Here is a 24,914-nt window from a genome sequence, read left to right as displayed (position 1 = left end):
ATAATAATATTAAATTAGAATTAAATTCCAGCTTTTGGTACTTCACAGTTTTCTATACACAATAGTGCGAATGCATTTCGGTTGGTATCAAAAAAGAACTGAGGTTGATTTATAAACATTTTAGTGAATAATTACTTTAGCAATATATATATGTACTAATTATATTTCAACATATGAACATCAAACGTGTCTACAAAAAGCATTTATTCTACAGGGGAACTTTTTAATATAAACTGTATAACTTATGCAGGAATAATTTTCAGTCACAGTATGTAGAGCTGTTGACACAAATAATGATATTGACTGAAAACTGTAAGGGCTCAATCACTTTATGTGTGGCTTATTACTAATTTAATATTCTAAAAGTTTTTCAGCACGAAATGAGTAGTTCAAAACTCAGCCTTGCTTGTCTTTGATGCAATGAAAACAAATGTATATTAGTATCTGGGACATATTCTGTTGGTCCTGACTTCTCTAATGATAAGATGCATAAAACCTCAAATTTCCCTCACAGTCCAATGAAAATATTTGTTTATGTCGCACTCTGCAAACAGTGTTGTGAACTGCACCGGTGTGTGTGTTTTTTTTGCCTCTGAGGGGAAAAGAAGTGGGTTAGCTATAGACTTCAGTTAGAATTTCATAGCGGTCCTCAGAGGCTGTCAGCGTGACCACATGGTCTAATTTATCCTCGGCTTTAATTGGTCCATTTCTATGACCGATTGACCCGAATAGCCAGCCGCCTGGTTGAAAACATCACAGGTCAGTTTCAGCTTTCAGAATCTCAGACTCCTGAATATAATAAAATACCATATCAATATCAAAATGACTCAAGCTGATTCGTTTCGATAGATTTCTGACTATATTTATTATTTATTTGTTTGTCATCTTCATTTTTTTATCAGTGTTAAATTTCAATAATCTGTCAAATTCATTACTATGCTGTATGTTACAATTATGGAAAAAAGACTAGATGTATATCTTATTTGCTGTTCAATTGTCATTGTCAATTGTGACATCACTTGAGGCAATTTGTCAGACTTCACACACCTCCCTCTGCAGTGAAATTTTTTTTTTTACAACTTGGTACTCTCCGAAACCTGTAAACAAAAGGTTTGTACAATCTTTGTACAACATGGAAATATATTTTGTGGAAGGCACATTCCTGATTCAACATAACGATGCCCCCATGCACAAAGCCAGGCCCTGTAGTGTGCGGGTATCCATGAGCTTAGACCACATAGTGTATATTACATTATATAGCATAGCTTGCAGACTTGTAGGCATAAGAGGGTTTAAGAGTGAACACAAGCATGAGTGAATTGACGAAGGAGTGCAGTGCAGTAAACACAGGCCACAGAACTGAGATACTGCTGCTATTTCAGACAGAACTCCCACTGCCCCTTCTCTCATGACATTCTGCATTGTTTTGATGACCCTACGTCGGGTCGACAGCCTTTAAGGTTTAAGCAGAGTCGACACAACACACTGGGAGCATAGGTGAAGAAAATAAAAACTCCTCGGGCTAGTTAGAAACACAGGAGTCGTGTTTCACAGCAGGACAACAGATGCTGCTCCTGAGGCTGTACCATGAAATGGAAGCTCACATACAATATTTAGACGCTATTCAGGATGTTGGTCAATCTACATCTTAGTGGAGCAGGACAAGTGGGAAGAGAGAAGGGAACCAAAAAATGTGAAACAAGAACATGTGATTGGTTGACGCTTTTATAGCCTCATTGGAGCGCTGAGAAAAGTTGAAGCCAGCTCAACTTTGTTTATAGTGTGTCACGCAGCGAGTGTTGGGGTTCAGTTTGTAGCTTCATGTCACCAGCTTCCATTGAAAATGACTTGTGGCCTGTTACTGTTTTCGGAACTTAGCATAGGAGTCTACAGCCATGCTAGCAGCTCCGTGAGGCTTGAGGCACAGCAGTGCTTTGAGCTAAATGCTAACATCAGCATGCTAACTAACATTCTCACAGTAAAAAATGCTGCTGTAACATGCTAATGTTTACCATTTTTACCATCTTAGTCAAGTGTGTTAGCATGCTAACACAGACCAACATTGCAATCCCTGGTTGATTTTTATTTTATATTTTTGTTCGCTAAAATATTGATAGCTGTTTAACTTTGTTCAAATCACAAGTTCAAGATCTAATAGCAAGTGCTGTATTAAATACTAGGAAATGGAACCAGGAAAACATCTAACTTTTTCAGACCAATGACCGAAAGCCCTTCATGGAAAAGCGCTAATGTAACAAGCTATTGGACCAGCGGCTAGTCTTGAGGGGACAGACTACACTCTCTGTGGTTGCACAGCAAATGAAAAAACAATGTAATCGATTTTGTCCTCAACAATAAATTGTTAAATTTCTATAGGGACATGCTTTGAAGTGAGCTTCTGGTACAACAGGTTTGAAGTATTTTATTTTCACCCATTTAAATGAGTGTTTCCCTCTGTGTTTGTAGCTGGTTGCGTACTACAATGGAACCACTAAAGACATCATTTGGTCCCAGACAGAGAGGATCCACTGGCCCAAAGGGGCCCCACCGCTCGATAACCCCCCCTGTGTGTTTTCCACAGACGACCCCTCCTGCAATGATGGTATGTCAACAGTTAAATCAGCCCACAGATGATTATACCTGTGTCTGAGGTGAAATATTCTCTAAAATCAAGCTTGCAAGATTGACTGATGGACACACTGATTTCAGGAAATTGCATGAAAAGAATTATGACAAGGAAGTTTGATTGTTTTTCTCTTGACTTAGAGTAAGATTGAATCGCTCATCAGATGGATATTACGATGCTCAAATGCTTTGTTTATATTATCGCTGTCTTCTCTACAGGGCCTGTGATATTTTCATTGATGCTGTAATGATAAATGTGTTGTTTTTCTTCAATTTCACCCCAATTCTCCCTCAATGAAGTGAAAGAGCAAATGTAGAAGTGTCATATTTGCTGGAGTAACAATCATTGTAAAAGATAAGTGCTGGAAGTTGTCTTTGTTGCTTGAACAGAGTCACGGTTTCAAAGGGAAATGTCATAGATGATAAACTGAGGAGGAAAACCACTGCAATTATAAATGTATTTTGTGAAGGAGGGATAATGAGTGGAGGAGACATAAATTAGACTCAAATTATTTGCAGAGTTGAGAGCCTGGATGTCGCCTTCTCTAGTGTCGCTTTCAGCACCATTGACAATGAGTGTTTGGGAATTTGATGAAACATATTGATGATAAACAACATGTACAAACAGACAAAGCACAATAGCAGCAGTGTCTCATCCACAGAGTGTAGACATGGAGGAAGCCAGTATGTTGTAGTCGTTCTTCTGAGCTAGGCTGAACGTTTCCTGGCTCAACCTGGTCTCCCAAAACATTACGTCTCTAACAAGAAACTGCATTGTTAATTACGTTTTGAGGGAAACATTTTCCTCTGGATTACGTTTGTTTTTAACATATCGCAAGTCCATGCATGGCCGAGGGGTCGATTGTTGACACAAAAAAACACAGGACTTTTACCAAGGAGACCGCTATTCGGGTCCCGTGTGAAACCAAAAGTCAACTTTGACTTATATTAGTTAACATCCGTAACTTATATAACGTAACAAACATACTTGTTTAAAACCAAACCATGATCTTTTGCTCAACCAATACAAGTATTTTTGTGGTGTTTTTGTTTTGTTTTGTTTCACTTAACAGCGTTAACCATGTGTTTAAACCGCGACTGTAATCCGGGAGAAAATACGTTTCCCTTAAGTATGCAGTTTAGTTGTATGGGAAGGCAAGTTTGTAGGAGACCTGAAATCTGCTCATAGTGAACCTGCTGAATAATATAAACTGTTATTGCTTGTTACAAATCTTCAGTTTACTGATTCATTAATGCAGTCAAGTTGAACATCCTTTGGTGTTGATTATTGTAAGAAATTATATTTATCTAATGAGTATCATGTCCTGTGATTTACTGCAGGTGGTATATTTAGTCTCCATTAGGGATTTAAATATATATATATATCAGGAATGCTGTAGAGCTGTGTAATTGTGTGAAATTGTTGCAGGTTCTTTGGGTTGACAGATTGCTTAGGAACTGCAGCTGTGCTTCAGGAAGTCACAGCTGTGCTTTTTACAGAACAGTCTTTTTGTCTCTTTACAAAGATATGAATGTGGACATCTGTTAAACATGTGAGAGACAACTCAGTGTGGAATCCTTCTACTCCTGTTTTCCAGGTCATCTGCCAGTACTGGGTATTGTAGCTGTGGGATCTGGCCTAGCGCTCATCATTTTTGGAATCTCCAGTTTCCTCATTTACAGGTGAGTTTGATCGCACCGAGCTGATGCATACAGTCTGTGCTGCTTTTAGCTCAATTGGTAGACATGCAGAGATTATCTTTTTTTCGTTCCTCTCAAAGACGGAAAGAGAGAGACAGAGAGAGAGGGAGATGTGTTTGAAACAGAATTTTAGGGTTGTGCTGCTATATGTGCCAGTGTGGTATTTACTCAATTGTTGCCACAGCAACGGCTCAGCAGGTAACAGCGTTAAAGCAGCGCCGAAGTGTGTTTAAGTTGCCAAGTGAGCTCATATACAGGCCGAGAACAATGCTTACTGCTGTCCTCACTTAATGATCATCAGTGTGTTCATGAAGTTCAGTTTTCTTTGTTCTGGATTAAAACTAAACCACATATTTAGATAATTTACACACTGCTGATGTCAGTGTGTGAGTCCTAAAAGTCATGGTTTTTAAAACAATTGAAAAATGTTGTCGCTGCAGTAAAGCCAATTTTTTAATAGGCTTCCAGTGCATGTTTAAAAAAGAATTGAGTGTTTTGTTCTGTTGTTTCCTGACAAGAAGAACCTGAGGTTTCTTCCCCTTTTTCAAAGTTATAGTATTTTTTGAGAAAGAGATCTAACTTGTCCAAAATGAGGGTGTAAGAATAATGAGTGTCATGTGCTGTAAAGTTCGCAAAGGCTGTGGGGCCTACTGAGGTCATGTCCTCAGTTCTGTTTTCCTACTGAGGTCATGTCCTCAGTTCTGTTTTCCTACTGAGGTCATGTCCTCAGTACTGTTTTCCTACTGAGGTCATGTCCTCAGTACTGTTTTCCTACTGAGGTCATGTCCTCAGTACTGTTTTCCTACTGAGGTCATGTCCTCAGTACTGTTTTCCTACTGAGGTCATGTCCTCAGTACTGTTTTCCGTGTACATTTACAATCTACAATTTCAAAAATATGAAGGCTACACATTTATTTTCAGAGGTTTTTTTTTCTATATCTTTCAATTTGACTGTTTTTTGGTAAAAAAACTAATTTTAATATGCATAAAACCTTACTGAAAAGTTTAAGGCACAATGAGTAGGGTGTTCCTAAAAACAATGTATAGACACATACAAATTAGCCTCTTTCAATCATCACTTATGCCTTACTAGGAGTGTGTTGCGTCACTCTTCCTGTATTTTCTTATTTAGCTGTTTTCTGGACATTTCTGGGCTTCGACCCGTTTCAAAACGTAGCAACCAGGTGCCAGATTGTAAGCAGTCAGTCAAGAGGAAGCCGCCAAAAGGGCGCACTCACTGCCAAAAAAATGCAAATATAGTGATGTGAAATGGGCAAAACTTTTTTGAATGTTGTCTTTACAAACTGCAACCGCAAAATCCTACTCATTGTGCCTTTAAAAGTAAAATGTAGTGGAAAAAATGTTTTGGTGTCTAGTCAAACATTATTTTGGGGTGGTAAGGGTTGTGCTGCTGCGCTCAGGACCTCAGTATTTCTAAAAATCCTTACCCCTGGAAACAAAGATTCCAATTCAAAACGGGTTGAAACAATATGATTTTGTCCACTTGTTTCTTACTGTCATACATGGAGTTGTTTTACAAAGCAGTCATTAGTTGAATCCAAAAATCGGCTATCAAGAACTGGACTGATATAAATAACATGAACAACATCAGGTTACAACAGACTGTAGGGAACTGCATATATGATCTATATTGCTTTGCTAAAATAAATGGAATTGACTAATTGTAATTAGATGTGTAAAGTGTTCTGTGTTGCCGCCCCCAAGCAGCTGTGAATCTTTTAGTTAAAATAATTCCCTGCCTCATTTCTAATAGTTGTAACTTTGTGCACTGCATTCAGCTGTAAAAAGAAATTCGAATGAAGTCATTACTGTGTCCCAAGTGGCACAGTCTACTTGTTGTTTGTGGAAATCATTATGAGAACTAGATTGAGCCTCATTTAATTACACAAGAAGTTAATCACACATGCCCTTAGCAATCAAGCTACTGGAAGGATTGCTAAATTCTGGGTAATGTCGTGGGTGAAATCTGCATGAAATGAGAAATATTCTTGGTTCTATTTTTCCTTTTTCCATTACTTCTTCAAAGGTGTCTTTTCATAGGCGGTTAATTATGTTCCAGACTAATAAACTATTATTTTCATCTAAAGGAGGAGCTGATTTATATTTCCCATTTCAGCTCTAACTAACAAATCACACCGGTAATCTGATCACTTTTCAAATACTGACTATTAACACAAACAAGTGTTAATCACCAGCCAATCAGAATGGATTTTGATCAGAGGAATGGTGGAAGAAAGATGGAGGAGCAGCTATCCGCCTGAGGTAAATTCACTGAACCTGAATCTGAGTTGATCATGTTAAATTTCAAATAACTACCAGATAATTTGATGCAGAGTGTGCACTAAATTCTGAAAACATTGACATCTTCTTCTCTGTTTTCTTTTTCAGCTCACGGTTCAGCAAGCTCAGCATGGTTTCCTAACGAGCTAGCTAGTTTCCCTGGACTCTTGGCCAGTAAGTTTAGCGAAATATGCTCTTCTTTTCTTTGAGTTCCTTAAAAGAAAATCTTAGATCCAGGTGGAACATTTGATGATTTATGTCAATACGTATCTATTACTGTTATGGGAACCCAAAAGGGAAACTCTGTGATGCATTTTTGGTCCTGACCCACAGATTTGCACCCTCTGCTCTAGTTCATCTATATTTAGATTTAGATCATTCGCATAAATGACTCATAGACCTGAACATATTTTTCTTTTCTTGGATTTTGAATAAACTTCAAGTGCCACAAGGCCATGAAACTGTAAATGTAAACCACGTGTTCAAGTAAAAGGGATAAAATACACCATCAGTAAGAGTTTGAAATGTTTCTGTGACGGCTCCGTCTGACACCATAGGCCAACAAATCCCTTCCTGTTTTTGCAGACACCAGTGGAGCTTTGCTGATGGACAGAGAGGCCGACAGCAGAGCTGTTTACAGCGTCTTTAAGATCAACCAGCTGCTGAGAGGCCTCCATGTTCACTGCTTGACCTGTAAAAACACCACTAAAATCTTTTAAAACACTTTGGAGTTTTGTCACTGTTAGTAGTTGTTCTCAGATCAATAAGCTGATAAGTTTCTTAACCTTGGGGTCGCTTGATATGCATAGGGGGTTGCAATTTATAAGAATGATATATTGATATGTATTTTTATATTTTTAATAGGAAAATTTTAATAGAAGATATATATAATTATTTTTTTCTCATTTTATATTTGCTGCTGCTTATTTTTAGTTTTCTTCAATAAAGATAAATATTTTATATTCATATTAATTAAATCGTATTAATGTAATGGGAACTCTAAATCAAGTTCACAGGGCATGAAAGGTTAAATCTGCCACAAAAATGAGTCAGCCCAAAACTGTGAAATTATTTATGAATTTTGTATCAGAAGTGGGTAGCTGGTTGGATAGTTTCGGTGATTTGTTGCTTCTCTGACTTACAACTAGCAACTATTGCCTGTGTAAAACGTGCACCTTAGTCAAATTTGGTGAATATACAACTTAATAAAAAGCAACCTGTGTATTAAATTGTCTGTTTTATTGTATTGCTTTGTTGTACAAATAAATGCACTGCAACAGAACATTTAAATGTCTTAAAAAGTAATTTTGCCTCAAAATCAGCCTTTTAAGTCTAACTTCTCCTTCAAAACTAAAAAGATTTTTTCCTAAAATTCTGGTTTCAAGTCTACCCGTGCCTGAAGTAAGAGAGAATAAGGCAGGGGACTGCACTGGTACATTACTGTTGCGACAAGTTGATTACAATGAGAAAAGTAATTTACTCAATTTGCTCTGCAAAAAACATGCACTGTACACATGCAACACTGTCAAAATGAAATAATGCTCACTGATTTGAAATTGTCTCGCAGCACTCAGTAGATTTAACCCGGTGGACGTTCAGCAGCTCTCAGTTGGTCATGACTGAGAGGCTGGAGTCTGAGGTGCAGCAGCAGTGTGATGGGATGTTGAGCAGCAGTGGCTCTGTTGTTTTAATGGAGGGGTTGGTCCAGCTGAGGTATTCACATATGGGACTTATGAAACAATAGGCCCAGTGTGGAGCCCCACACTTAGCCCCTCTGGCTGCCAGAGGTCTCTAAACGTGGCTCCTTAAATAGAAACATACCTTTTTTCTGGGTGGTGGTGGTGGATGGGGCTGGAGGGCACCGGTGGTTAAATGGTGTTTCCTGCCCTCAAAATGGTTGCACATAGGCAAGTATTTGCAGATTAAAGTTTCAGGACTGACACAGTGTTCCCCTGGTCAAAACGAGTTCAGAAAAAAACCAAAAAACTTTTGGGGCCAACTGGTATGGTTCGGGGAAATGCGAATTATTTCCTGCAGCCATCTGGAAGTGTTTTACACCTTTTAGATTGGGTTGGAATGTATGGCCTCTGCTCGTTTTTCATTTCAAGAATTTTAAACTGAAAGACCCCCCCCCCCACACACACACACACACACACACACACACACACACACACACACACACACACACACACACACACACACACACACCCCAAAAAAATCTCCTGACTCTGTAGTAATAGTTTAGTCTGGTCTGGAATTCCTCTTCCCTTCTTTGGTGCTCGGTGTTTGTTAGACAGACTGATAATAAAGAAACAAAATAACACTCAAAACATGTAAAAAAAAAAAAACAACTGACTAGATTAATTAATCTGGTTAGGCAGTGCAGACAGTTGGAGGTTGTTTAGCATTGTTTTGCCATTTCTATCCTTTTCCGCTTTTATTCACCCATACTTAATTCAATTCACCTTGTATGAGACAAAGATGATCACCAGTGAAAAACTTGGGTGGATGATAGATATCATAATAATATTGCATCATTTTTGTAAATAACTGACTTGGCTATTTAAAACACCATAATTATCAGCCAAAATGGAGTTATTGTTTTTTACTAACCCGACCAATAACATAACCTTAAACTACACAACACAACTCAACAAAACATAGCAAACCCAGAGATAACGTAATGTAAACTTAACATGACAAAGTACGACCTAACACATAACATAACATTATAATGCTGCTATAGTAGATTAACACTAACTCAATCTAATACAACACACCATGACCTAACCTTACAAACTGTAATAACACTCAAAGTAAGTGCACACCGTTGAACAATAATGTGATTCGGATCTCCTCCAAAATGGAATAGGTTCTTCCTTTCCCTGTGCTACACCCGTACACCAGTAGTTGTTGAAACCGACACACAACACAACAAATGTACGTTACATAATGTACATTAAATAATGTACATTAAATAATGTACGTTAGGTAACGTAATGTGACCTAACCTCACCTAGCGTAATGTTACATAACATAACATAATTTACCCTAACCCTAACTAATGGGATTTTCCATTAGATTTTGGATTAAAAGTTTTGTTCAGCAAGATACTCCTCACAAATGAACATCACTTTTATTATTTTTTAAGCGTGAATGCAATCGCCAGAAGTAAAAAGCGTTAGGCTAGAAGCGTTATGCTACAAATGAACTACACCGGTTACATGAGTGCGCAAATACCCAAGAAGGCTGTGAATGCAGACTAGTCGGCCTGATGACGTTTAGTAGTCTCATTTATCCTTTTTTAGTTGCCTTTTTTATAACACGTTCATTAATAGTTGTAAAACATTTATCTTCACTGACATCAGGATTTCAATCTGCAAAAATGTTAATACAAATGTTTGCCTTTTAATTCACAAGTGTGTGTCCTTATTAGGGATGGGGGGGGAAATCGATTCAGTTACCAATCGCAATTCTTGTGTGTGACGATTTTTAAATCGCCACGCTGCCTCCCAAATCGATATTTTGTTCTGTAGCCTACTTTTAATTATTTTATTCAAGGTGGAAAAAAACGTTGCCGTTTATAATCCTACAGATTATAATCCTACAGATTATAATCCTACAGATGGCGCAATGCAATCTATTCGTTCATGATTTCCTTCCGGCTAGAAGCGCAGCTTCACACGTAGTAGCTAGGTAGGAATACAAAGGCTAACATGTTGGACAGCAAACATGTCAGACGTTAGTCCCGAGATTCATACCTAAATCGCACGTCTGGAAGAACTTTGGCTTTCATAATTTACGAGGAAAAAAAGAGTTAGACATGAGCAATGCTGTCTGCAAACTATGCCACGGAAAGATAAAGTATTGTGGTAATACGACCAACATACGTGCCCATATCACTCGACACCATCCTGAGTTATCAGACAAAACGGCGGAGGAAGCCAAACCTGCTAGCAGCAAACAACGAACGCTGGATACATGTTTCAGTAAGCTCCCCAGCAGTTCAGAAAAGGCTAATCGCATCAGTTGACAGGGGCTATACAATAATAGGGCACTATTATTGTATAGCCCCTTATTATACGCTATTGGCTGCCCTGCAGTTATTAAGTTAATGTTAAGATTTAGGAATTAAAACTTGAAATAAAACTTGGAAAGCTCTAAGTGCATTTGACTGTGTTGTATTTGAAGGTATGATTCAACTGTTTTCCATAGTCCAGTGTTTTGAAAAAAATAACCAAAAGAAATCGCAAGAAATCGTAATATCGAATCACAATACCCACAGAATCGCAATACATATCGAATCGCCACCTAAGTATCGTGATAGTATCGTATCGGGAGGTCCCTGCTGATTCCCGTCCCTAGTCCTTATACAGCGACTTCATATTAGGAAAGTTCAATAGCTTATTATGAGACATACAGACCAGTAAATCAATGTAGGATGTGTCTCATTCCATTGCTTATCACTTGCTGCCACTGCAATGCATTTTAAAATGTCATGAAAGGTTTATGTAACTGTTGCCTAAACTGTGATTTACTGTTTCAGTTCACAGTATTCACTTACAGTATTTTCAGTGCCAAAATCTTAATATGATTAAAAACTGACTTCAGTGTAAGTTACACAGTTGTTTCATTGTTATTTGTATAATATTTAAGGAAACAATCATCTTAAATATATTTTACTGGTCTTCTTGGTTTCCCTAGTCAGTTACTTTCAATATTTCAGTTTTAAGGTAGAATCATTTTTACAGTGTTTGAGTTGGCAGTTATTTTTGTACCAGCGTCAGCACTAAGATGAGGTTAGAACATCTGAGTCCGCTCTTAGTGACTTTGGTAAAAATAAAGAATGTGTGAGTGGATTCTAATCCTCATCATTGTTTTTCACTTCTCTTAAAATTAAAGACCTGTGAGTCATCAGAACAAGTACCTTCATTTAAAGCAGAAGAAAATAAGATTTCTCAGCATGGTATTCAATTAACTCATCATTTTCCCTCACAAATAATGATTTTATTTTTTTTAAGGGTCAAAAAAGTTGTTTAATGTTGATTTGACTTTTGGGCACAATGTTGTTAACACAAAGTTACCTATTTGAAATCTGTGGATTCCGCTATGGTTGTTGACAGTGTAAAGTCGTTGCATATTGAGTTTTCCACTTCATCAAAGTTTAATAAGTAGAGCATATGGCCCAGTGAAGTTAAGATCTAATCAAATGCAAACACACAAGCCTCCACACATAAACACATGAACAATCACTGCATGCAAACGCTAGACAGGAAGCGTTGTGCACTCAAATCTGAGGCTGCTATCTCAGGAAATACCACCAGAAAGATGGAGGTACTGCACAAATACGGCAATTAACTCTTTGTTTTAGGTCCCTTGCCAGATTAAATCCATGTTATTTTAAATGCCATGTACTTTTTCCTCAACATAAAACCAAGAGTCAACAGACCACCTTGACTCTGAAGGATATTTGTTAATTTATTTTGTTTGTATAAAAAGTGAAATTAGAAAGGGCAGCGAGTTGAGATTCAAACCAAAGCAAGTCATAATTCTGTGCTCATCAGCTCATTGAGGCTTCCACCACAACCCAGATCCCTTCCCTTTATGTGAGATTGTTCCTCTGTTCTTTGTGCTGCTGTCCTTGTTGACTTCACCACCTGGTTTTTCCCTTTTCGCAGGAAACTGAAGCTCGAGAAAGAGCTGGCTGGAATGCTGTGGAGGATTCGGTGGGAAGACCTTCAGTTCGAGAGCCCCAATAAATACCACAAACGTGCCGGCAGCAGGCTCACCCTCTCGCAGGTATAATATCTTCTCATTGCTGCTGTACAGACAAAATATAGTAAAAATGTGCAGGTGAGGTGACAGGAAACAAACGTAACTTAGTGGTTCATGGCTTCTGAGAGTAAAAAATCAACGGGATCTCATATTAAAGCTGGCAGCTCTGAACATCTCTTTATAATATTGAGTCTTTTATTCCATCAATGTAGCTGGCACGGCCTCCAATGTGTGATTAACAAGTTGTTCTTCTGGAAGGTTATATTGCCATGTCTGCCAGTGGGAGAGACTCCACACTGGGTCCTCAGCTTTCATCAGTCTCGAGAATTCAATGCTTTAAAAAAGGACATTTTCGATTCCTTGTGAATCGAAATGTTGAGATGTTTAAAGTTTAGGGCTTCACCCTGTTTACACGCTGTGCGCTGTGTATTAATAAGCAGTTTGAGTTTCTTTGTATAAAAAGCAAAGCTGCAGCCCTGAGAGGGTCCAAATCCTTTTGCTAGTTCACACATTCCTGAAAGCTTTCCCAGTGGTTTATTGAAGGTGGCTGGGTTTTGCGGTGGCAGACGCATATTAAATGATTGTTAAAAAAAAAAAAAACTGTCTGGCCCCAATCCCCACATATATGATACCTCATCACGTTCTTCAAGTATCAGGTTCTGTTGTCTGAGCGGGCTAATGCATGTCCTTCGGGTTGTGTGTTTTTCAACCCACACGTGCAAGCGTTCATGAAAAGCACATGCGGCACCTTTTTCATTACTGCTCCTCCGTCCAATTCCGGGATAATGTGCGTGTGGAAAACACAGTCATTTTCCAGACCGATGTATTTTCCAGTGTGCCGTGTGTTGCCAACATTTGCATTCTATACAAATGTGTAGTTGACTGTGCTGGCTGTCTGTATGCAGTGCGCCCACTTGATTTTTATTCACTCTGTGTTGCACTGCAGACATTTGTCCAAGGACTCGAGTTGGTGTTACAAAAAACTGGAAACACTTTATTTTCTTATACATAAGTGAAATGCAATTTCATGTTTCACAGAGAAAAGTACTTTGAATGAGAATGTCAGTGGATGAAGCCTTTTAAAAAGCTATGTTGCAGTGAAGTGGAAGCAGTCTGAAATTAACAATATTAAATCCTCTATGCTGTAATCTACACACCGCTAACATGACTTTTTTTTTCTCTCTTCTCACTACTCCTAACCACCTTCTTAGAGAGGCTCCAGCTACGGCTCCTTGATAACTGCCCATGGAAAATATCAGCTATTTGCAAAAACAGGCTATTTTAAGGTAAGGCTTAGTGAGTTCTGACATTTTCAACTCCTGCGCACTCCTTTCCCACCCACACATGTGCACACTCGCAGAGAAAAGCCGGAGAGCCGGAGAGGAGAGAGAAAGAGAGAGAGAGTGTGGGCGAATTTAGGTAGTTGGGTTTAATGTGAGCTGTACAATGCGTCAATTTTCTTCTTCTTCTTCTTTTTTTTTCTCTCTTTGTTTCCACACTCCCACCTCACAGTCTGGACATGGCCATCAACTTGTTGCTGCGGTTAATTTATCCGTTTAAGATGGAGGAGGTGTGAGGAAATGTGACAAAAAGAGCCTGCTGAATAATGATAACGTCTTTGTGTTTAGATGTATGATGCCAGTTTTATATAAATGCTGATGTCACGGTACAGGTTGAACGCCTCTTGAATCATTGGAGGTACTGATACACTTCTCAAATTCAATGCAAGGCTGAGGTGATTAAATCTGACACGAAAGCCCAAACAGGAAGATCATCAACAACCAAATAATGGAAATTAACCTCTGAAATGAGGTGTTTTTTTATTCAGCAGTCAGAAACCAAATGCATCTGCTCTCACACATATGACGGCCATCATCAGCTCCTAACTGTATATTCCTTTTCGAATAAAAGCTCTCCTCCAGATTGGTATCATATAGTTGCTGAACAGGGTGAACAGGAGATATTCACCTTGCTTCCTTAGGTCACTGATCCTCACATATCAAAATGCAGATACAATTCTTCTGCAGCAGCTGACTGAAATAGGCCCCAAATGTACCATGAACAACTGCAAGACGCTGTTCTCTCCTCTGAATGCTGATTGATTTCCTCTGTCCATTTTAATGATCCTTTTTTTCCCTTCTATTGTTACTGTTGTTTTTATTCCTGCTTTATTTACACCTAGACAAAGGTGCATCCTTGAATCTCTTCATAAAAAAGCCTTGTATAAAGTGGACCATACATCCTCGGACTGCATTCATTACTCTGTTTCTTCTCGTGCTGCACACAGGGGAACCTGGTGGCCATCAAGCATGTCAACAAGAAGAGGATAGAATTGACCAGACAAGTTTTACTGGAACTCAAACATGTAAGTGTTCATAAAATCTCATATAGTAGATGTATTTATCTTTTGACAGGGTTCAGAGGATTAATTTGTAATAATTTTGTCAGTTTAATTTCATTTATACAGCCAAAAATCACCAAAGAGCATTACATTCTGTACAACATCCTTAGACAAATGATTTGTATATTGTACAAATGGGCAAAGAGGAGAAATATCCTGTGTTTGAGGATGTTCTTGCAATCTGTTCCTTTTTTTTGTATACACTGAAAAAGCACTTAATTATCTACAGTAGGTCTAAAATGCAGCTGCAAGGCTTTTTTGTATCCCTTCACTGGTTTCCAATAAAATATTCAAATTCATCATGAGAAATCAAATGCATTGCTCTAGATTTGCTTCCGAGGATGACGGAATATTTGCTTTCATGGCACCTAAACTGTCGTTCACAATCCACGCTGCTACATCTGTATTTTCTTTTAGACGTTTATTTTAAACAATTAACTATTAAAATTGACCTTTTATATGGTTTTACTTTTCACTGTTGCGATAATTTTTCTGTTATATTCTACATTAAGCCACTTGGTAACTATGTTAATACAATGTTCTACAAATACAGTTATTATATTATTGTAAGTACCACTCTATTAGCCAATCTTTCCACTTGTACAAAAAACATCAGACAGCTAGTACATCTGCTTACTTAAAGCTGCAATAATCAATATTTTCACATTATTTGTATGTGAATGTGCAAAGAGCCATGCACAGGGACCTTGGGGCTGAATTGTAAAATAAATCCATCTCCATTTCAACATGCTGTATTCAACAAATCATTTATTCATTCACTTAAAATAAAACAACCATGAATTGACAATATTGTATTTATCACTGCAGGGAAAAGACCTTCATACAAGGTTCAATCTCTCTACCTGCTTTACTAAACAAGCTCCTGAAAAGGCTCACCATATTACAATAATAAAGCTTTTTCTGTGGACCTATTTGCAGGAAGTGGAAGCTAGAACTTCATTAGCATGTTCGGCCAGTACCACTACAGGATGTTGCTTGTTCAAGAGTTAACATCATCAAACTGTCTCTTCAACATCAACAGCAGCTGGTGATGAAAAGGTCCCTCGGCTGGGAAATATTTACGAGAGAACGATAAGGAAGCTGAGGGGAGAAAAATATATGTGGTTTGGTGATGGAAACACAGAGTGGCAGAGGAAAACCCATAACTCGGAAATTTCATGGGTGCTCATGAACAAGATTGAAGCTTGTGGGGAATATTTTTGGCCATTTCTTCACTTTTATCATCTCTTGGTCTCTAACTCTCTTTAATCCCACTCAGCTCTGTTTTTTTTTTTTCTGTTTTTTTGTCCGTGCGTGCTGCAGCCCGTTGGAGAATCGCAGTTTCGGCATCTTGGATGCCTCTGTGGTCTTTTGGTCAGTCAGCAGGCACACATGGGAGAGAGGCTGCTGTCTGAGCTGGCAGCCTCTCAGACGCCCCGGGGGCCTGATCGGCTGTCAAACCTCAGCTCACGAAAAAGCCTACCAGATGGGGGAAGAGACGGGCCTTCCAGTGGAAACTTAACCACTTGTCTTCCTGCACTCTCTCCTCCTCCCCCCCTGCTAGTTCTCCTCCCCCTCCACACCAGTGTGCAGCAGGGGAAATTATATAGGCCAAAGGGTAGGCTAACATCTCTAGATTCGGGAAACAGGAGCGACTAACTGCCTGCTTTTGGTGTTAGAGCGCCTGTCACTCAGTGTGCTCAAAGAAGAAAAGTACATCGTTGAAGTTGTGAACTACGGTTTTAGAAGTTTCACGCTGGCTGCAGAATGAGTGCCCTTTGTGGTGTGTTGCTTCTGTCAGCACGAGGAGGACGTTCATGTTGCTTGTTTCTATGAAACACTATTGATCCGTCCTGATCAGTTAACCTCAAACTTCTCTGTTTTTACACTTTTCAGTTTCAAAGTGATTCATGTTTGGTATTGTTAAACCAGTGTGTGATTAGTGACTATTTTCCATGTAGAGTAGTTTTACATGCTCTGATATTCCTGCTCCGAATATTCTCAATGTATTCTTTTTTCATCATCCTCAGCACACAGGCTCATTCATAACCTCCAAGGGCAATTTATGCACATGCACATGTTTCAACAGGGTGCCCTGAGCAGGAATGCGTCTCAACACGTAGAAAAAGACACCGTGCCAGCTAGTCGAACTGCAAATAGACTATTTTGAAGAACTGCTGGCAGCGTTATTCTCAAAACTTTGTATATAAATGAACCGTCAGTCCTCTCCCCCCGTCCTCTGTTTCCATGGGGTTTGGGAATGTGATGTTTGGAAAGAGTTACACTCACAGTTGCAGTGTGTTTGTGTGGTTATTTTCAGATGAGAGACGTTCAGTTCAACCATCTAACCAGGTTCATCGGAGCCTGCATTGACCCTCCGAACATCTGCATCGTAACAGAGTACTGTCCCAGAGGCAGCCTGCAGGTAATGTCTTTTTATGTAAAATGTCTGCCTCAATCAGGAATTATGTGAAAGTGAAATCATTGTTTCCATAAAAAAATTACAATTTAACATGCAAACTAAAAGCCTCCAGAGAGCCATAATCTGCCACTGTACAATTATCTACATTCATTATTTAACGAATTTCTTGAAAAGTTAACATTTTATAAGCCAATCAACAAAAAATGAAAGGAACATGGAAAGACATCCATGTCTTAAAATGATGTGATTAGAGTATCTTTTGGGTTATGTACTGTTGTTAGAAACAAATCAAACATTTCACAGTGTCACTCTGGGCTCAGAAAAGTTGGCATTTTTCGAGTCAATAATGAAAATAACTGTTAAATCTCTTGTTTCTTGACCAAATTGCTCACCAAATTTCATTGAACAGGTTTTTGACTTTGTCTGAAATCAGTAGAGAAAACCTATCTTCACATAAACAGAAGTTGCTTAGAGATGGAAAAATTCTCACATGAAAGATGCAGCCTAATAAATCACTGATTACAAAGTTTCTAACATAAGCCAACAGATGGACTTTTCTTGTTGCAGTGCCATGAGAGTAAGCAGCGTGTAGCATAGTAAACCTGGTCGAACTGCTATTCCTGGCAGTGTTTGTACCGAGCTCTGCCCACAGAGCTCCACAGCACCAAGTGAAACCACCTTATTTAGTCTAGTGAGCTTACAGCACGTGGCGAGCTCACCTTTGAAGTTATCTTTGTCTCGTATTCAATCTTTTGCAATCTGTATTTTTGTGTTCCAAAAAAAGAATACATGTGTCTTAAGTGAACTTGTTCTTGGCCTGCACTCTGTGTTCCCGACTTTACCTTCAAATGGACGGCCTGGAAAATGATGGGAAACTCAGCCATGGTCTTTATTACTCAAAGTTAAAGAGAGACTTCTGTGTTAAAAGATATATAGCTGCAACTGATGTGGCTGGATGTCAAAGCTGGGCCTGGATTGAAGTAACTGGCCGGCTGCAGGGCATTTGAGTGTAACATCTTACACGGCTAAATGTGTGACCCCAAGGGTGAAAACGAAAGGTATCTGGACTGAAGGTGGTTCTGTATTTAGCCTTATTACTTAGAGACTCTTGGAAGTTTAAAGATAAAATCAGAAACTAGAATTCTTTTCTGTATATCAAAATTTTAGATTTGTGTTTGTTTTCCAGGACATATTAGAGAATGAGAGCATCAACCTGGACTGGATGTTCCGCTGCTCGCTTATCAACGACATAGTGAAGGTACGTGATTGAAAGCTCAGCAAACAGAAAAAACAAATGTTATCATGTTATTTTATAAATGGTGCCAAAGATGTCGCTTTTTTAATGTTAAACAAGATGCTTTGTGTGTTAATTACTGCCAAAAAAAAAAATCTCCGTTGCCATGGTTTCATATGGACAGTTTGTGAAAACAGTGAGTGAGGCAGAAAAACAGAGTAAGTTTGTGTTTTAAGCAAGGTAGAGTTTCTGAAACTACAGTAAATATTGCTGTTATATAGTGTAAAGTAAGACAGAAACATAATTGTAAACTTTGCTCAAAATTTCCTTTAAGCCAATCAAAACTAATCTTGGACTTACTTTGGAAGATTATCTTCAATCTGTCCTCACAAAGAGGCTTTTTGTCTCTTGGATGGACTCGATATTGCACTACGTGCATGACGAAGCCCTGGCTAAGTTCTCCACACAGATAGCACCGCTCTGCAGAGAAGAGGCGCTGGTGAAGCTCTGAGGGATGTTTGACTCACCGTTTCCACCAAAAAATTAACGCGAGTACATTCAGTACCCACAGTCCCTTTCCCAAAGGAATTAACAGTAATTTCACAGAAATTCCCCTGTGACTGAGCCGTCCTTGAAACAAGGCCCCTTTTTTTTCAAAACTTCAGCAAACATCCACTTCACGTCAAAGTGTATTACTTCCATATGTCTGGATTTGTGTGTTTCATGTATGATCTGCTGATGAGGGAAAAAAAAACAAGAGAGAGAGAACACCCCTTAATGCTTGACTTAACGCTCCTCTCCACCAGGGAATGAACTATCTCCACAACAGCTACATTGGCTGCCATGGAAATCTGAAGTCATCCAATTGCGTGGTGGACAGTCGATTTGTTTTGAAAATCACGGATTATGGCTTGGCCAGTTTCCGTTCGTCCTTCGAAAACGACGACTCGCACGCACTCTATGCAAGTAAGTGGAGTTCATGTATTCAGTGACAGCCCTGAATTGTATCATTCAGGGAAAAACCATCAGATCCTGTAGAGCTGCGAAATTTTATGAGTGCTTCTTTTTCTTGGTTTCTCAGAGAAACTTTGGACGGCTCCTGAGCTGCTCATATACGACCGCCATCCTCCTCAAGGAACTCAGAAGGGTGACGTGTACAGTTTTGGCATCATACTGCAGGAAATAGCCCTGAGGAATGGACCTTTCTATGTGGAGGGCATGGACCTCAGCCCCAAAGGTAAACACAAGTGTCTTTTATCGGCCTCAGAGAGGGCAGCTGACCACTATGATCCTTTCAGTCAAGTATGCAGCAAACTAGAATGTAGGACATGAACACAATAGAAAAAGTAAATCAAATGGATAAATCTGCACAAACATATTTTATGGCAGTAATTAACAGACAAAAGCATATTCTCTTTATAAGAAACTAGTCTGAGAAATGTTTCTGAAGACAGGAGGACAGAACAGACGGAAGTTCACATAATAGTAACTTCATTTATTGGCTTTTCACTGTCCTTTCAAAGAAGACCTTGCTAAGGTCAGACAACTACATTGCGGCCCTGCAGCTAGGTACACAAACAAAGATCACATGTTGGCAAGATCTCAAAGGCAGGTGGAGTCTTGGACAAGAAACATATGAGAACAAACCCAGACTATGCACAGAAAAGGAAACTGAATAACAAAAGTATAAGTACATGTAAAATGTCAAAAGAGGCAGTTTAAAGGGCGGATACATTTTTTTAAACATCTTATATATATACATTTATATATTAATATTTTATACTAATATATGTAACTAATATATGTAACTTAGATGGCTGTTGACATGCTCTAAGTTTGTAGTCAGAGAGGAGTACCGGCAAGAAAGCTAAGAAATGTAAAGCTTTGGACACTGCTTTTTTTCGCATCAGAAGCAGCGGACGCCCAGCAACTCCCTTGTTCTGCTTTGTAAAACTGCTGTTTATGTCAATGAAGTCTTGTGGCTTTTAAGAGAGCGCTATAACATACTTTGCTTGCTGAGTAGGTGTTTCCATTTAAAAACAAAAAACAACGAAGATGGAGCCGACATTGAAGCAATAACTGTATGTTGGTTTAAGATGCTATTTGTGTATTTTGACTGTAAACATTTTATTTATGTCATGTATTCAGCTAGGAAGCTAGAAATGAGATCCAAAACACTTACACATCAGTATATAAATATGAATCCATGGCATCAACAGGTGGAGATGAAAAAACATGATAGTTAAGGGCTTAGTGCCACTATGACAAATGATATTTCTGGACAACAGCATTATTACTGAGACATCTTTTGTTTGCAGTTGCTTTCTCTGGACGATACATTGTTATCTTCTTAAATTAGCAAAGATTAAAAAATCTTAAACCTTAATCACTGATGACACTTTGGCTCTTTGGCTTCCTGCAGACATGTTGCAATTTCTTCACCAACATGTGCTTTTACCTCCTCCCCTGTTTCCTGCTTAGTGAAAGCCAGAAAACTTATAAAACAAATCAAGAACAGGATTTCAAACCCTCCCGGGGCTCATCCTCCATGTGATGACTTTGATTAGCGTTTTATTCACAGCCATGCTTGATGCTGATTATACAAGTGCATGATAATTATCTATTAACTAGCTGAGAGCAGTGAAAGACTGCACCTGTTCTCCAGCATCTGAATGTGTCATTTTGGGGTCTAAAAATGACATTCACGATGATTCCAATAACAGAAACGAGAGGATGTGGAGGAATCATTTAGGGAAGGATGTCTCTTTCAAACTCTTTAGTTTATATGATTAATGCATCAACCAAAGGAGAACTGTGCAGTGCTGAATATATTAAGGCTAATTCAGCAGAAATAGCACATTAACAGAAATACAGAACTTTCAATAGAATATCAATATTCCTGAAAAAGAAATCCACAGTGCAGCATCTTCTGCATTTAAAAAAAAAGAATAATTAGTAACATTGTAAATGCATTATGAGACCAGTAAGAAGCAATAAGTTAAATTCAAGCTAAGAAAAAGTTTTCAACTGCAGAAGTTATGTAAATGTAGAAAATTGACCCTTGAGTTCACATGATAAAAATTGTGTTAGTGTAAAATGTCAGAAAGACCTTAGAATACAAAAGAACACGAGAGATCATCCGGCATAGTAACTTCCTATAGTCATGTCATTGCATTGAGGTTGCCATGCAACCAGCAATAGTTTTATGTCTAATGAACAGAGATGAGAGTGGTATCAATCTTCTCATTTCACTCTCAGCAATAAAGTAAATAGCATATTTCCAAAATGTTCTATTAAATAAGCAGTTAATGCTTATGTGAAAAATTAAAAATCAATAAATTTGAAGATTCATTGATTTAATTGGACAGAGATACCACTAAAAAAATTTCACATCAGAAATCAGCACTGAGGACTGTTGTCCAACTTTTTATCCAACCCACTTACACACATTTCACACAGCATGAATGAAATGTGAAATGTAAAATGAGTGTTCTCAACACATCACACTCTGTTCTCTCAGAGATCATACAGAAGGTGAGGAACGGTCAGAAGCCGTTCTTTCGGCCGACGTCAGACAACAAAAGCCACTCGGAGGAGCTGACCGTCCTGATGGAGAGCTGCTGGGCCGAGGACCCCGCTGAGAGGCCCGACTTTGGCCACATTAAGTTCTACATGGCCAAACTCAACAAGTGAGACTCACACTTAACTTCTTTTCATTACCAAGTCACAAAAAGCTTTTCCATAAAGAGTCAGTAAAAACAACCTTAGTGATCAAGACATGTTTTGATACATTTTTATTTTGTAATTTGGGTAAACTGGCCGTTTACTCAGTTATTCTAACACACCAGGAGCTGGAAGTGCTCTTGTTTTATTTATTGTTCTTTACACTTCCATCCTTTTTTTTCTAACTGGACATAATTTGACAAATTGAAATTGAGTCAGTTCTTTCTCAGACTATCAGTGTCTTTCCTGCCAACTCAGCATGTGAACCCTGTGTTGAGAACCTGATGTCCCTCTGATTGCCATGGGAGTTGATACATTTAAAAGATTTAAAAAGACAAACAGGATAAAGTATCATGTCTTGGAAATCACCAGGGCAATTTAAGATAAAAGGCCGTTTGTAATACTTGACTGGCAGCTCTTATCAGGAAGTGCTCTTTGCTGCCTTTCTACCTCTGCAAATGTGTTTGGTTAAGAGAGGGGAGCCTGTGAGTCCATGTTTCTGGAATTGTTTTCAATGATGCTATGAATCATTCATATGCATATTTTGGTTCTGAGATTTATATTGACCGACGCAGGAAGGGGGAACGCTTGTTTTACCCACAGCAGGACCCCTCTGTCAGAAAGAGTTACTGTATGAAACATCCCAGCTGATACAAAGTGACGCCGAAGCACACACAATGGTTACATTTTTTTTAATTTAAACTAGGTTCTGGTAGGAGCTGTTCAGGAAAGTATGAAATACTGGTATATATAGATATATGTAATGATGAAAAGTTTTTTAAAAAGTACTAAAAAACCTAGAAGAAATTCTATCTACAGAAAGAAATCTACAGTTTATATGTAGTAGTAGTAACGCTGGCCTTTGCTTAATTATAAAAGTGGCTTGAAGCAATGTGAAAATATTTAAAGAAACTACAGAAACGCATTGCATTTATGCATTTTGCAGTCAAAAACTCTAATTAATGGGTTTCATCAGGACTAAGTGTGGTTTGATAGCAAAATTTCAAGTCATGAGATTTTTTTGGGGGGAAAAAAAGAAATCTCATCATGTGAATTAACCAAAACGTTTCTGACTTTGGTAGAAGATAGTGTGTTCATGTAGGGCCCCATCACGAATAGTAAGAACCAAATCGAGAAAATACTTTTTCAGTGCTTTTAAAATACTAGTAAGGATCCCAAACATTTTCCCCAAAACTATTTTAGTGCAGATCTGTGAAGAAATTTTTGTAAAATTGGACATAAGGACATCTGGGATATTCCAATCTGATACAACAATGTGGCGATAAAGTTGAAAAAGTGAAATATATGAATCCACGATTCCACGATTTCTACGATTTGGGAAAATGCCACTTGGAGCTTTTAACAAGGTTATGTTGTGTAGTATCTTGCTCACCTTAAGATGGAATCATACAGGTGTAGTTTAGTGCTGGATTGTGCTTGTTGACACTGCACAGGCTATGTTCTGCTTTAATCACATACAGATATTGGTTTGCATTCTAGGACACTAATGCAGTGCAAACAATAACCGAAGCAATCATGTTGACATTCTGTCATTCGCCATAATTAAGAGTGACAATCTCAGCGAGCAAGAGGTGTACAGTGGAGACGGCTATGCTAGATATGTTTTATTGAAAGGGAGAAAATCAACCTGCCCGCTAGTTTTCCTCACTATCAACCGTTTTCCGCCGGCATTAGAAGTTGAAGGAGAAAACACAAGCAGCCCAAGCTGACCAATCACAGCTCCTGAGGTCTCTAAATGATGCCTACTTGAGCATAGAATTATAAAAAATATATAATTATATATAATAACAGAGCGCATAATCCATCACAGTGAAGATTTCTTTCATTGCCTTTATCATTTTCGTCGAAGTACATCAAGCTTGAAAAACATGTCACCTCCTTGTCGGTGAGTTCAAGGCCACTCTGATAACAGACATTTGAGAGTTGTGTGTGAAGGGACCATTACATAAGCTACATCTCCAATCCAATCCATATGTTGCATTTATTTGTGCAATACCATCTTGCATAATTATGCTTGAACCTCAAGGACAAACAACATTCACCAAAGAGACGAGAAATCGGACGAGAAGGATACAGTAATTTTTCGCATTAGAGATTGCTGTGTTCAGTTGATTCATGGGTTTCAGACTATCCTCTACCTCACCAACGAGGTAGAGTTTTCAAAACTGTTACTGCACACATGCATTAAGATGCAAGCATCCAAGAGTTACGATCCTTTAAAGATAGAATGAGCATGACAGCTGCACAAAACTGCAAATGCACGTGTGTTGATTTGGTGAAGCGGCGATCTAAAAAGAGGTGGTTTGGAAGGGGCTCTATAAACAGATCTGTGTGGTTTGTGTGTTTTTCCTCCCAGCCTGACCTCTCCCCTGTTAGCTCTGTAAGTCAGTGCGGGATGAGCCCAGTGATGTATAGCTTTCCATTTGTAGCGGCTTGGAGTAGAGAGCTCTGTATGATTGACAGCCTCAGAAGCACTCAAGGATGCTCTTGACAGCTGCATGCAAAGCACCTCCTCGTGTACATGAGGCCCGTCACCGCTGAGGCCCTGTGCGTTAATGCTCTGTTTGCCAGTTATTTTCATTAGCTAAATGTATGTTGTTGACATGACGTGATGGATGGGCTGTTATTTCTGGTGTGTGTGTGTTTGTGTGTGTGTGTGTGTGTGTGTGTGTGTGTGTGTGTGTGTGTGTGTGTGTGTGTGTGTGTGTGTG

At 38.7% G+C, this 24,914-nt stretch overlaps 1 protein-coding gene across 1 annotated transcript in view; it reads left to right on the top strand.

Moving 5' to 3' along the window:
* The window catches only part of npr2 (natriuretic peptide receptor 2), a 51,601-nt gene that overhangs the window by 15,188 nt on the left and 11,499 nt on the right, over positions 1–24,914 (top strand). Inside the window, exons 6-15 of the mRNA XM_054612149.1 lie at positions 2,467–2,602; positions 4,224–4,308; positions 12,306–12,426; positions 13,614–13,688; positions 14,690–14,767; positions 17,124–17,228; positions 18,412–18,483; positions 19,266–19,425; positions 19,541–19,696; positions 21,980–22,148. Coding sequence (XP_054468124.1) covers positions 2,467–2,602; positions 4,224–4,308; positions 12,306–12,426; positions 13,614–13,688; positions 14,690–14,767; positions 17,124–17,228; positions 18,412–18,483; positions 19,266–19,425; positions 19,541–19,696; positions 21,980–22,148 — 1,157 coding nt within the window. The remainder of the gene's footprint in view (positions 1–2,466; positions 2,603–4,223; positions 4,309–12,305; positions 12,427–13,613; positions 13,689–14,689; positions 14,768–17,123; positions 17,229–18,411; positions 18,484–19,265; positions 19,426–19,540; positions 19,697–21,979; positions 22,149–24,914) is intronic.

The sequence above is a fragment of the Anoplopoma fimbria genome, chromosome 14 (assembly GCF_027596085.1).
Source record: "Anoplopoma fimbria isolate UVic2021 breed Golden Eagle Sablefish chromosome 14, Afim_UVic_2022, whole genome shotgun sequence".
Taxonomy (NCBI): Eukaryota; Metazoa; Chordata; class Actinopteri; order Perciformes; family Anoplopomatidae; genus Anoplopoma; species Anoplopoma fimbria.
The sequence above is the reverse complement of the archived record's forward strand: the minus strand, read 5'-3'. Positions and strand labels throughout refer to the sequence as shown.